This window comes from Euleptes europaea, chromosome 3 (genome assembly GCF_029931775.1).
Source record: "Euleptes europaea isolate rEulEur1 chromosome 3, rEulEur1.hap1, whole genome shotgun sequence".
NCBI classification, from domain to species: Eukaryota; Metazoa; Chordata; class Lepidosauria; order Squamata; family Sphaerodactylidae; genus Euleptes; species Euleptes europaea.
In genome coordinates, this window is record NC_079314.1 from 97,604,939 (window position 1) to 97,619,468 (window position 14,530).

Genomic DNA, 14,530 nt, shown 5'->3' on the forward strand with positions numbered 1-14,530 from the left:
GAATTTTCTGTGAATTTGCTTGTGGCTTTTCTCTAGTCTTTAGAGGCAGACTTGGGCAAGAAGAAAAATAAGAGTTGATTTACTACACATGTAGCAGAATGAGGTGGTAGATCATTTAGGTGGTAGAATGGACAGGCTGCCCTGCCATTTTTAAATGCTGCATCATGTAAAACATTATTTATGCTATTTATGGGCCGACTTTTTCACAGCGACTCAAGGCGGATTACACATAGTGAGCCAGTGCAATCACAAAAATGGGACGTTCAATAACCAATGCATTCGGATTTTAGAAGTCGAACCACCAGAAAGAACTGAAGCATAACATAAGTTCTTTCTTCGTGCAAGTATAACAATGTCAGAAAAAGTTTCTAGCCTAGCCAAACTGCAGGACTTCATGTAGGGAAATACTGGGGGGGGGGGGGGGCAGAGGGTAGAACCAAATTGAGTCCCCACTTGCAGTCTTTGGTGGGACTGTCTGTTTTGCCACCTCAGAATCGACCAATTCATTTATATCCACCAGAATGTAACAATTATCAAGGGTTGTAGCTTTTCTTCCCCTGCTTACATTTCTCCACAGATCTTAGGACAGCATCTTTACTCAGCTGCCCACCATTGGCCTCCTTGGCACAAACTGTAGATAGTATCCTTTCTCCTGAGCATATCAAGGACAATGTTTCTCCCCCGGTCTCTCAATAGTAGTGGTAGTGAACCTATCCTGAGGGATGAGTTTGGGCAGGTGTGATCTCTCTAGGTTTAGAGACTGGGGTTTTATAATTATTGTTAATAGATACAACGTTTTCTAATTAATGGATCACAGTGTGTCTTAATTATTACTATCACATAAACTAATCCTGTCCTCTTCATAGTTTCTTGTAATTTTATTAAAGCTATGACAAGTGCTGAGGTACATACGGTACATGTAGGGTTAACTCTGGCTGTCATCTCCACAACAAAAAGCTAACCTCTAACTCTTGCTTCTCCCCAGTGTCTCATAATTCCATTCTTGCTTTGAAATGCTCCATTTAATTGAATATTGAAGTCAGTATAGAAAGCAACTGGTTAAGAAAGGAATTTATCCACCATAGTTGAATGGTTTGAAGTTACATTTATGTATAAAAAAGCAATGACAAAAACATCAAGCACATTAATGTTTTTATGTCGTACAACAAAACATTCTGAAGTGAAATGTTACATTTTGGGTTGGATCCAGACAGCTTTTTTGCTCAGTTGTGGCCAATTCCCCTCCTTATTGCTGGCCCTATTCTGCATGGCTTTTGTCTCATGATCCCAAACATTGCCTTTTTCGTAACCAAAGGGTACCCCTTCTTTCCTTCTTCACCAGTGGCAAAACTGATTGGTTCCAACTCTTTGTACTTCCATAAAGAACTGGTGAGACCCCGAACAATAAAATGACTGCTGAAAATATTGGTGATGCAATGAAATTTCTAGGCACCATGGTGACATGGCACCTAGAATTTGTTGAGCCATGGTCTATTTATAGATTTTCTTGCCTATGGCAGTCTTGTTTTATAAAGCATCATGGAAAAGATAAAACTCACATTGATATCTTATCAGACTTTTCCTCTTCCTACTTACAATAGTCAACCCCTGGTCTCCCCTCACCTTCCCTTAGATATCTAAGAGCTAAGGAGAAATAGAGGTAGTGCCACTGAATCAGATAAGTTATTGTAGGGCTACTCTGCAGCATTCATTTCTGAGATAATCAAGATCTTAATAAAGATTTCATATTATTACTTCCTCTGAGTGTGTGTGTGTAAAGTGCCATCAAGTCGCAGCCGACTTACGACGACCCCTTATGGGGTTTTCATGGCAAGAGACTAACAGAGGTGGTTTGCCAGTGCCTTCCTCTGCACAGCAACCCTGGTATTCCTTGGTGGGCTCCCATCCAAATACTAACAAGGGCTGACCCTGCTTAGCTTCTGAGATCTGGCAAGATCAGGCTAGCCTGGGCCATCCAGGTCAGGGCATTATTACTTCCTGCCACAGGCAAATAACACCCCAGCATCAAAGTCCAACTCTACATGTTACAAATTGTAATGTTTAGTTTGGGCTTTGTTGGAAGTGCAATTATGGTGCTAAGCTTCACTACAAATTAAGCTCTGCCTCCGTTTTATGTACTGGGTGTGTACTTGGCGATGTTGCCTTACATGAAATTGAAGTGGTAAATTCATAGCGTGAGAACTTTATCATTCAAAAAAGAAGGATCATCTGTTTGTGTGTCTGAAGAAGAAGTAAGCATGCAGACTGGCCCCTTCATGCACCAGTCGAGGGGAGGTGGCTCACACTGATGCAGAAAAAGAAAAAGCACTTCCTTTTCCAATACAAAAATACTGTAGAACAAACAGAGAGAAATGATGAGCAGAGTTAAGTTTAGGAATGCCAGCAACCCTCAGCTCTTCCAGAACAGAACCAAGCGGGAATCAACTTAATGAGGCTCATCAAGGAAGCATATAAGGGGATAACATCTGTCTTGAAGCTAATATATCAGTAGCTAACAAGTCGTTTGGATTGGATTATAGGCATCTAGAACTGTCATTCACAGTGCAGACATTACATTCCAAATGCTGGAAGATTGGAGGAATGTGGACCTTAACAGCATTACCAAACAAACGCTCTACACCATGGAAGACTCTCGGGAGGAGCACAGAAAACTCATAATACAATGTAAGGATATAAAACCAACAACTGTGAGAGAGGAAGCTAATTCAGTGTTCTGTGTTCAGTGATCCTCAATACGCTTAAGCAAATATAATCATGCCTTGCAGGACCAAAAACAGTTGCCAAGAATCCTACAGAGCCATCCTAAGCAGAGTTACAACCTTCTAAAGTCCATTGAAGTCAAAGTGCTTAGGAGGATTAACTCTGTCTAGGAGAGCTAGATTTGAGTCCAGTAACACCTTATAGACCAATGATTTTCAGAGTATAAATTTTCAAGAGTCGAAGCTCCCTTCATCAGATCTGCTATGGAAGGGCACTGTAAATGTAAATGACCAGCAGTCATCAAGAGATCCTTCAGAAAATGGCTCTTGTACGTTTTTATAGAAAATAATTTGCCTTTTAGGCATTACAGATAAATGTGCTAGTAGCTGCTATGGAATGTATTTATTGAGCTGTGGGGATTTTCCAGATAGGAGGGCCATCAGTGATTCTTGTACATTCTGGATTTAAATAGCATCTTTCATGCAGTTCTAAATCAATTTCATGCATGACCTTTTTATCAAAAGGGTCGAAGGAGCCTAGCTTAGAAGAATGACCATCATAGCTGTGTCTGATTTACTTACACACAAGCACTGCTAAACATGGAGCCAGAAGTTGGATTTTCAGTTGGTGGATCCTATTTGTTGTTCATTGAAATCTATTTTAAAAATTGAAGGGAGTGGATTGGGTATTGATGGGTTGATACAGAAAGAAAGGGGAAGTCACACACAGCTGATTTGTTTTTTGCTTTTTCATTATTGAACAGAGCAAGTGTTAATACAGTCAAACAACTTGCACAAAATAGTTTGGAAAACAAGGGAAGTTCTGGTAATTGACTTGTGATTTTGTTTTGTGTTAACTAGAGTGTCCAGTAATTAATAATTTGTTTCATTGGGGTTTTTATGTTGCTAGTATATCAGGAGTTTGATCATCTTTTGGAAGAGCAATCACCTATTGAATCATATGTGGAATGGCTGGATTCCATGGTGGACAGATGTGTTGTAAAGGTCAGTAAAAAGAAGCTAGACCGTGGGAGGTGAAGCTTGAAGTATGAAGTTCATTGTCCAGAGCTTGGTTAATTCTACTTGAAAAACTGGAGCTGAGGACAGCATGTCAAAGCTCATCCCACATTTGAGGTCTTCTCCCAGATCAGAGGATGATGGGGTAGTGATGTTAGCTGGGCTGTGGTCTGGTAGCTGGTGTGGGGGTGGGGGCTGTTTTGGTTGAATAGCACCTGGGCTGAATTTCTCCCTAAGTCCTGATTTGCTTGCACCCTGCTACAGAATGTTTTCATATAAACATAACTTTTACAGTGGGGTTTTTTTACATTAAAATGAGGGTCATTTAATGGAATTCCCGTTTACAAAACTCCTGATGCTGGTGTGGTTTTGCTAAGAAAAATAATATCTTACCCAAAATAGAGAAACACAATTTTTTAGGAATTGTTTGAAACCACGGCTGTTTTCCGATGTTTTCTGATGTTTATGCGCAGATATTGCAATTTTAACTAAAGAATTCTACAAAACAAATATTGCGCAGATAACTACAATTACTAATATACATTCTTCTTCTATGGTTCACTGCTGTGACTATTCATATTGGTATATTTGGAACGGTTTGCTGGTTTCCGGACTTGCTATCAGAACATAAGTAGAGATGTGCTGGATAAACCAAAGGCCCATCAGGTCCAGCACCTAGAAGCAGCTGCTTATAGGAAGCCCACAAGCAGAATGACAGCAACAGCATCCTTCTGCCTGTGCTCCTTGGCACCTGATAGAAAGAGGCATACTGCCTTTGGTCCTGGAGGGAGTAAATATCCCTCATCGCTAGTAGCCACTATACTTAATAGTTGGTAATAAATACTTGATGAAACAAACTTGACCTTCAGAATATGAACAACGGAGGGCCAAGCTAGAGTGATGCCTTACACATTGATGAATCTCAGTATTTTTCTAGATAAAATCTGAATTTTATGTGGTTACCTTTCATCCTGACCCTGTACTTCCTGCATGCCGTGGACTCTTGTCCCTGCTGTCTGTCTGTTTTCCTTCCTCTATATGAAATGGCTACACAGTGCAGATCCACTCATTGCATCTGAAGAAATGGGGTCTGTGACGGATAAGGGGTTAATCTGCAGCAAGAGCTGACAGACCAAGAGTGGGCGGAGCCAGAGAGCTGACACTCTGAGCTCAGAGAGACAGAAAGCATTCGAAGCTTGGGACCCAGCCTGGATAGGAGGCTGTGAAAACATTCGAAGCTTGGGACCCAGCCTGGATAGGAGGCTGTGAAAACATTCGAAGCTTGGGACCCAGCCTGGATAGGAGGCTGTGAAAACATTCGAAGCTTGGGACCCAGCCTGAGAGGAGGCTGTGAAAGGAGTCCTAAGACTGGAACCAGCCAGAGAAGGCTGTGATAGATTGGAAGCTTGGTAGCGAGACTGAGCGGCAGCCAGACTGTACTCTATGAACCTGAGGGGTTCTGTTAAAGCCGAAGCTATTGACACACACAACCTGTGGTAGTGACAGGAGTGAGAACTGGGTTAGAGGGGGCCCATTCTCAGGTCACAAAGGGGAATTAGTTTCTGTAGAGCTATTCTGGTAGCAGGGAGGTGTGGAGAATTACAGCCACTCAGGTGGGGTAGTCAGAGAGAGCTAGGCTGGGGACAGAGTCTGAGAGTCTGCGTCTGAATAATAGTTCTGAGGGACAGAACTAAGCTTGAAACGGAATCTGAGGGCGAAAACGCACGGTCGCTTTAGCCTCTTTTCTTCCCTGTTCCAGCCAGGATTCAGCCAGGATCAAACGCACGAACGTGCGTTCGATCCTGGCTTAATCCTGGCTGGAACAGGGAAGAAAGGAGGCTAAAGCAACCGTGCGTTTTCGCCCTGAGTAAGCTTGAAACTGAGAACTGAAGGAACTTGAGAGAAGAAAACATCTAAGCTATTTCTCTGAAGTAATCTTGCGTATATAAATCTGACTCTGGGTTTTCCCTCCAATTTCTGCCTTTTCTTGAAAACCAATCTCTGTGAGTTCTGTTCAATAAACTTCCCTGTTTTGTCTGTTTAAGTTAAAAAGCCTCTTGTCTCCTATTTCTCACTGAGGTAAATACTGGTGTGGGACTGGAGGAGAAGGAAAATAATCTCCTCACAAATGCACTCAGGCCAACGCTTTTCCCTCAGCATATACGGCCGGGCTGAGTGGGATATTTATAGGGGTTGAAAGGGGGGGTGCGTCACAGGGTCTAATCCACAAAAGCTGGTGCTGGAATAAAACTATTAGTCTTTATGGTGCCACAAGGCTCCTGTTTATTTTCACTGCAGCAGAATAATACGGCTACTCCTCTGGAATTATTATCTACTTTTGTTACTATTTATAAGATAGTAACGAAACTAATTGGATTTCATTTTCTATCAAAGAAGATGGAAAGAGTTTTTTGCTGGGCAGTTGTAAGTGTAATGGAGATGCATCTTTATCACATTTGTTTCTTTTTATTGGCAGGTAGCTGCTAAGAGACAAGGCTCTTTGAAGAAAGTAGCACAGCAGTTTCTCTTGATGTGGTCTTGTTTCGGCACAAGAGTTATTCGCGATATGACTTTGCACAGTGCCCCTAGTTTTGGTACTTAATTTTTATTCTAGATATTTTAGGAGTGTGTAGCTCCATGACAGAGGCCACATTCATAGGAGACAGTAGAAACTGATGTGTGGGTTGTTGTTGTTTTTAATCTCTAGGGAAGGGGTGATCAAGATATTAGAGCATTGGCTGGTCATTGATGACCCTGGCTAAGATGTCTCATGGAAGCCCACCATTTGAACAGTCATTCAACTATACCCTTCATGCATGTTTAGAGTGTTGCTATTAGACGGCTCGTAACCTGATAAATATGAAAGCCCCAAGTTGTTGCAATTTCCATTCAGCCAGCTAGGGACAGAAAGGACAACATGCGTGATTTCCCTGCCATCACTGTTCTGGTATCAGGCTGTGAGAGGAGGCTAACAGTTAGCATTTTCAGACAGCTATAAGAAGGAGGATGGGCACTTTCCATATGGCGGGAAGCAAGAATTTTTCAGGGAAAAAGTAGAGCTATTGACCCCAGGGGAAAGAGGAAGGAGAGAAGAAATTTGGGGCTTGGCTCATCAAGACTCACCTCCAAATCAGCCGTCCAAATTTGGGAGCCTAGTTTCACATGCTAGATGAATGACAGGCTTAATGGCAGCAGGCAAGTAATAGTGCAATCCTAAACAAAGTTATGCGTGCTTACCATGTTCGATTTAGAAGGGGATAACTCTGTTTAGGACTGCAGTATAAGTATCTCTCAGCTTTATTTCACTTTCTGGTAAACGGAGATTAATAATTAACTGGTTTGGGTCATTAAGAGTGCAAACCACTTTGCGCTTAAAACAATGTAGAAATGCTGAATAATTTAAACACATTGAAAACATAAAAGCAGATAGAGATGTGCAGCTCAAAAAAAATCAGTATTTTTTTGGATCTGGATATCAGGGAGCTAAAAAATATCGGTTTTCCTAGGTTGCAAATACCAGTTTGGTATTCAGATTTTGGGGGGGAGATTCCATTATTCACCATTATTATCTATGGGGAATTTTCCAGAGGGCTGGAGGGGCTGTGTTTCAAGGAAATTGCACCAAAATTGCAGGAAAGCTGCTGGCGCCTGTCGTTTAAATACCCCCAAATTTCAAGTGAACAAGGTGCCCCAGCCACCCTCCACTGTTTGCTATGGGGAGGGCGGGAATCCTTTGCTTTCTCCAGGGCAAAGAATAGCCAGACATAACAGCAAACAGAGCAATCCCTCACTAAAAGCCTCTCAAAGTAGACAGAACCAGCAAACCCATATAACCAATGCAGAACCATGGGACAATGCAGCAAGAGGAGAAAAACAGGGTATATATATCTAAATAAATACAACCGTATTGCATTTATTGTTTTTTTGCTTCTATTGTTTTATACTAGGTTCTTTTCACCTTATTCACTTGATGTTTGATGATTACGTATTATACCTGTTAGAATCACTTCATTGTCATGAGCGAGCCAATGAGCTGATGAGGGCAATGAAAGGAGAAGGAGGAACAGGTAGGTTTCTTCTGTGGCTACTACTTTATAATTAACCACAAAGATAAAACTAGCTTGTCCATTAGGTACATGGGAATCCAAAACAAGGTGGCTGAGATGAGCTAACACTCTTCAGCTGCACATTCAAAATCCCAGGGTTAAACTACAGGAGACCCTGGAAAATCTATGACTGGATTTTCCCAGTGTTTTTAGTATTAAATTTCAGCTACACTTGTTGCTGATTTAGATTAGGACTGTGTGTGTGTGTGAAATCTTTCCTCCCCTTTAAGCTTTTACCTGTCAAAACTACCCTCACTGCAACACTGTTAACTTCGGAAGGAAAAAAGGTATGTACCCATGTTTCTGTTGATTTTTTAAAAAAATTCTTAGGGTTAATAGCAGCATGAGGAGGGCGTTTTTGACCCACTTCTGGTCCTACACCAGTGCTTTACCTGATAAAAATGAGATTGCTGGGAAAGGAAACGTGGACCTAAACTAGGGGTGTGTGTAAACAGGAGGCACAAAACACACTCCTGCTACAGCAGCAGCTGCAAGCAAGGTGGGAACAGGCAAGACTGGGGTCTATGCACATCCATTCTCACTCTGCCCATTGCTACTTTAACCCCTACCGCTCCCCTTTCTCACCACTGCACCTGCGCAGCAGTGCAGACACAATAGCAATTCCAAAGGGCCACCCCCCATGGCCTGGAAATCCATGCCCTTTCCTTACCAAACTGTGCTATAATGCTAAAGTGCAAGTTAGCAAGGAAAAGAAAAAAAAAACCTTTAAAGGGCAAAGGGCCATGTGGAAGTAAGACATCCCACACCTTTCTGAAAGCAGAGCTTAGCTCTATCCCTCTCCTTGCAGTGGCTACAGGTGGAGGGTCCATCTGAACACTCCACTCACATCTACCCACAGTTTGAGGAGGGGCCGTGGCTCAGTGGTAGAGCATCTACTTGGCATGCAGAAGGCCCTGGGTTCAATCCCCAGCATCTCCAGTTAAGGATCAGGTAGCTGGTGATGTGAAAGACCTCCACCTGAAAACCTGGAGAGCTGCTGCCAGTCTGAGTAGACCATACTGACTTTGATGAACCAATGGTCTGATTCAGAAGGCAGCTTCACATGTATATGTGTGTATGGTAGTTTTCCATTTGATCCAGAGACGACGAGGTTTTTATTAATGCTCCTGTTTACTGCAGGGGATTCTTGATGGCCAGGTGGGAGAAAAATCCCCATGTAGAAGCAGCCTAGTTCTGCCCAAAGGGAGGCTGTGCAAGTTGGAGACAGCAGGAAGTTGCTGTTAGTACTGTTTAACATTTGTTTAGTGTTGGCACTGTGCTACAGACGAATATGACCTGGTCATAGCCTCTGTTGCCTACAGGAACAGCTCCCTGGCCTCCTCTAAGTGACAGCCCTTCAAAGACTTAAAGAGAGCAATCATGTCCCCCCTCAACCTCTTCTTCTCCAGACTAAACATTCCCAAGTCCCTCAGCCCATCCTTGTAAGGCTTGATCTCCCAGCCCCCGATCATCCTCATCGCTCTCCTCTGCATCTTCTCCATTCTGGCCATATCCTTTTTGAAGTGAAGCCTCCAGAACTGCACACTGTACTCCAGGGGCAGCCTGGCCAATGCAGTGTACAGCGGAACTATGAAATTTTGTGATTTGGATGTGATGCTTCTGTTGATTTACCCCAAGATTGCATTCCCTCGATCCAGTAAGCTCGTCACTCGATCAAAGAAGGAAACGAGGTTGGTCTGGCAGGATCTGTTGGGGACAAATCCATGCTGACTTCCTCAGGTCACCAAGTTGTCCTTCAGGTGCTCACAGATTGATCCCTTTAAAATCTGCTCAAGTATCTTCCCTGGGACAGAGTCAGACTGACTGACCTGTAGTTTCCCTCTTCCTTTTTTTTTTTTTTTGAAAATTGGGATAACATTTGCCCTTCTCCAGTCTTGTGGTACATCTCCCGTCCTCCAAGAGGTCTGGAAGATGATGGACAGAGGCTCTGCAAGCTCTCTAGAAAGTTCTTTGAGCACTCTTGGGTGCATACCATCTGGCCCAGAGGATTTGTACTCATCCACTGCAGCCAGGTGCTTCTCAGCTACCTCTTTGCCATGTCAACAAGCAGCCCAGATGCCATGCCTTGCCTACTATCATCTCTAGATGAGTGCTAGATGAGTCATCTCTAGATGACTCACTTCTGCCCCTGGTGAGGAAGAGCCTTGCAATTCAAATGCTCACAGCCCCCACCTCTCAACGGCCGCAGCAACAGCAAGGGGCAGGGCCAGCAATCAAACCCAAGCAAACAGGCCCTCTTCATTCAGCAATAAACTCACCAGAAGCTCTGCCTTCAGCTCTGACTCGATCATGATTGGATTCTTCATGGAATGAGTAATATCACTGCTCTGGTCCTCAGTAATTGAGCAAAATGTATTGAGTCTTATCCTATCCTTGCTTAAGACTACAACAGCCCTGCTAGAGCCTACAAAACATCCATCTAGCTGAGAATCCTGTTTCCTTCAGAGGTAAGCCAGATGCTCCCAGAAAGGCCACAAGCAGGGCATGAGCACAATAGCCTTGTTTTCCTGAACTTTTCTGATTTTCATGGGAACAGATTAATATTGGTGATTTCCGTTACTTTTACATTAGTGTTACTCCTTCCCATTTCTATAGATGTTAATTTCTCACAGCTGGAAGAGTGGGATTATCTTGTGATTTAGCTTTCAATTAGATTATCTACTTTCACAATAACCACAGAGTTTAGTTATGAAAATCTTCTGACATTTTTAATCTCCACCTTGACATTTTTATACTTGCAGTTAAATGATAATTAGGCCAGAAAGATGTCCACTGATTTACAGGCTTTAAGATCCCAGAGTCAGTAGTTTGTTTCTATCAGTGTTAGAAGGGCAAAACACTGCAGGGTAGTTTCTCTTGATGGCTCCTTTGCTACAGGGCATCTGTAATGCATTTAGTGTAAAACAATGTCTGAACAAAAGAGGGCACTAAAATGTCTAAATGGGGGGTTATTGGCCCCAAGGTGGGCTTCTGACTTTTCCTGTGACTGCAATATAAAGACTTGTATCCTCTCATCAGGCAGGGTCAGAGAGGCCAATTAAATCTAGATTGCTCTCAAGTTTGTCTACTAGGACAGGTAGGGTTGCCAACTCCTGTCTGGAAAATTCCTTGAGATTTGGGAGCAGTGCCTGTGGAGGGGGGGGATTTGGAGAAGGATTTCACCTAGAATCTATGGTCTCTTCAGGAGTCTGCTCCTGAAGCTGCCATTTTCTCCAGGGGAACTGAGCTCTGGAGATAAGATGTAATTCTGGGAGAACTCCAGGTCCCACCTGGAGACTGGCAATGCTAATGACAGCTCTACGAGAGTAGAGAGGGACCACAATTCTTCTGCCTTAGGTGCTGGTATCCATGGGATTCTAGCACCCAGACCTATTAGTGTCTAATAACAGGCGCTGGGGCTCAAATTCAGTGCTGTCACTTCTGGTAGCCCTTAATCCTAAATGCAAAAACAAAGGCTGTGCTTATTCAGCTATGAGGCATGCAGCAAATGCTCAGAGCCACTTTACGTCACAGATTCCAGGGGCTGACCCTTGGGACAAATTAAAGTCTGCTTGTAGAGTTATCATTTATCATAGCAATGTGTCCCGGGGTGGGGGAGCCAGCATGTTGTTTTAGCATCTGTTTTTTCTTCTCTTTGCAGTAGAAGTAAGAGAAGAGATAATACTGACAGAACCTGTTCCTCCAACTCCCTCCCCAGTGCCTTTCTCTCCAGCTAAATCCGCTACCTCAGTGGATATGCCATCTGCACCTTCGCCTGTAAGCAATCAGTCCCCAGAGTATGTTGGCATAGCAACTACAACAGGTTGGTAAGGCTAAGGAAGACTGGCTATTTATATACCTTTCAAATAATAATTGTCTAGCTAAAACAGAAGATGGGGCTATGGGTATTTTGCTTATGGTGATCCAGAAAAGGGATCCTCTGATGGCACTGTTCAGAGCAGTGGTGTGCAGGTCAAGGAACAGCAGAGAAGGAAGAGGAGTGGCCAGTAGGATGGATCATTTGTGCCAGATCTGACAACCTCCATCCAATCTGAAACAGGAATACATTGAAGGATATCCTGGAGATATTGCAGCTGAGGCAATTATCTCTAGAGTAACCTACAATTCGTTTTTGTGAGGATTTTGCCTCTGGATCTGACCAAACTCTAGCAAAAGTTAGGCAATGAAGACTGAAGTCCTAAGAACACTTTCATGGGAGTAAGCCCCATTAAATTACATGGAACTTCTGATCCAAGTCCTGAGTAATATGTTCATGAAATCCAGTTCTAGTGGAAAAGTTACCTAGAAATGCATCTGTGTGTCTGAAAGATATTCTGAGAATGCCTGGTGTCAGTTTTCTATGTAAAAATAAAAATGCAGTTGGCTTCTATTTTAGACAAAACCTTTTCCATTCTACTCACAACATATAGATTAAAAGTCTTATGTGGCTGCATTTAATTAAGAATTTTCAGGTGCATCAAATGCTACAGACAAGTGAAAGCACCTCGTGCAGATTATTGGCTCCTTTTTTCTGACTTCAATGGCTGCAGTGAATGTGTCCCCCCACCCCACTTTTGAAACTGCCAGAATGGTAGAAAGTGTACCCATTGGATTTCTGTCTGGTATTAAATTAAATTTGTTAATTTAAAAATGCATACCTCACCTTTCAATTTACAAAAGTGTGCAAGGTAGCTTACATAAAATCTAAATGATCCAAATAGAAGTCCAGCTGCTATATAGTACTAAAGCTGGATGGAAATTATAGGAAGACATTTCTTCTTCCAGACAATCAAAAGCAGCATTAAAAGAGTTTTGATTTCACAAGGACATAAACCACATTGGAGGTCAGAAACACTAATCAGTCTAACAGCTCAAAAGGTTCAGTGGCATACAAGAAACCTGTTTGTGATCTGAGAACATGTTCTGTCTTGCATAAAACATTAGGGTTTCCAGGTCTTCAGCATCCCAAACCTTGAAACGCATGAGGCAGGTCTTGATGATGTCACATTGAACAGAAACATTAATGGTAGCAATTGCACACATCATTGGGAATTGTACCATATAGTGAATATGTGTAATCATAATCACATGGCTTTGAAGAGAGACTATTCAGAACACACAGAAGTAAATAAAGGTATAGAAATAACTGTGTTCAAAACATAAAATGTAGTTGAATTGTTAAAGCCAGATTGCCTCCCACCTCCAGTTTTTACAAGAAACCTTAAAAGAAACTGCTATGTGGGTAGCTTATTTTGTTTATTTGTAGCCTGCCTTTCTCACTGAGAGTGAAGGGAGATTACAGAATATGGAAAGAGAAAAAAATGTAATTACATAGCATAGGACACAGAATGAACACTACTACCCACTCAGAATAGAGAGTACTAAATTGGATGGACCAATGATCTGTCACCGTTTAAGACGTCGTTGCAAATACTACTGAAATAATTTATGTTAAGTGATATAAACTCTCCGGAACACTGTAGAAATTATTGGGATCTTTATTATTAATAATTATTCAAGTAAGTACAAGACAGTGAATACCTTGAAACTAATTGATCTAATTCCTAAGAGGTTGCTGTATCCTTGTTTCAGGTTTTACTGAAACACTGCAGCTTGTCATTACATAAGTTAACTATTAAGCTTGGCGCATTCCTTTTTCTGCTTACTTCCAGTGGTCAAATACAAAACAAGCAATGAAATCATTGTGTTTGACATGATAGCACACTCCATAAAGGCAAACCCATCAATAAATTGCTCTGGTGTAAAACATCCGGCAAGCCCCGGCCTCCTTTTTCTTTAAATCTTTCTGTTAAACTGCTGTATTCTGAAAAGGGACAATCAGGCCTTAATTCTTTTTAAATTACAAAGGCTCGATTAATGATTGTTCAAATGAAATCAATACTATAACAAAAGTGATGGGTAGAAGGCTGGCTCTCCAGTACTGTCCAACTGCTTACTCATTTGTGAGCATCACTGCAGTTCGAAACATTCAAAGCTCTTTGCTGAAATCCTAAAATGTTGCCAGTGGGTAACTTGTTAGCAGATGAAAAATGTGGTAAAAATTTTGTTCCAGAATGTGATCCTAAATGCCCACTTAGAAGTAAATCCCATTGAAAATCAACTAGACGTTTCTAAGAAAATGGAGTTAGGTTTAGCACCCCAATCCTGTTGAAAAATTGCTTTCCAATTTACAGTTTTTAGTGTGACGTGACATGTGGTAGTTTGATGAAATAGCACCTTAAGCAGAATGTTTGCATCCAATAACATAATCGCAGCAATACTATGCAGTGTTGGATTAGTATAATTCTTGATCGTGCCTGTACAAAGCATGTATCTGCTATCCCAACAACTCTGAGAACTGGATTGTCAACAAGTGCACCTGCAATTGTAAGGAGTTGCAATCTACTTTTAAAGTAAGTTCTTTTGTACTACATTTAATTCTTAGCTCCCAAGCTGTAACATTGATAATGAAGCAGGTATGAGTCTTCAGAATTATAATTTGTTACACTGGCTATTATTCCTGCCTTCAGGATAGGGCAGATACCGAATCCGGTTCAGGTACATGCAATAGCAGGTTTTCTTTAGCTGGATGGAGAATTGCATGCACAAATGACTGCTGTGAATTATTTCTCCAGTCTGGTTAGCCAGAGCTGTGCTTTGAAAACAAGTTGGAGTTCAACCAATGCT

At 42.0% G+C, this 14,530-nt stretch overlaps 1 protein-coding gene across 1 annotated transcript in view; it reads left to right on the forward strand.

Annotated features, from left to right (window-relative positions):
• Positions 1-14,530, forward strand: part of RFX4 (regulatory factor X4) — a 91,404-nt gene that overhangs the window by 67,136 nt on the left and 9,738 nt on the right. The window contains exons 11-15 of the mRNA XM_056846230.1: positions 2,541-2,685; positions 3,631-3,725; positions 6,214-6,331; positions 7,685-7,804; positions 11,505-11,666. Of these exons, the coding sequence (XP_056702208.1) occupies positions 2,541-2,685; positions 3,631-3,725; positions 6,214-6,331; positions 7,685-7,804; positions 11,505-11,666 (640 nt within the window). The remainder of the gene's footprint in view (positions 1-2,540; positions 2,686-3,630; positions 3,726-6,213; positions 6,332-7,684; positions 7,805-11,504; positions 11,667-14,530) is intronic.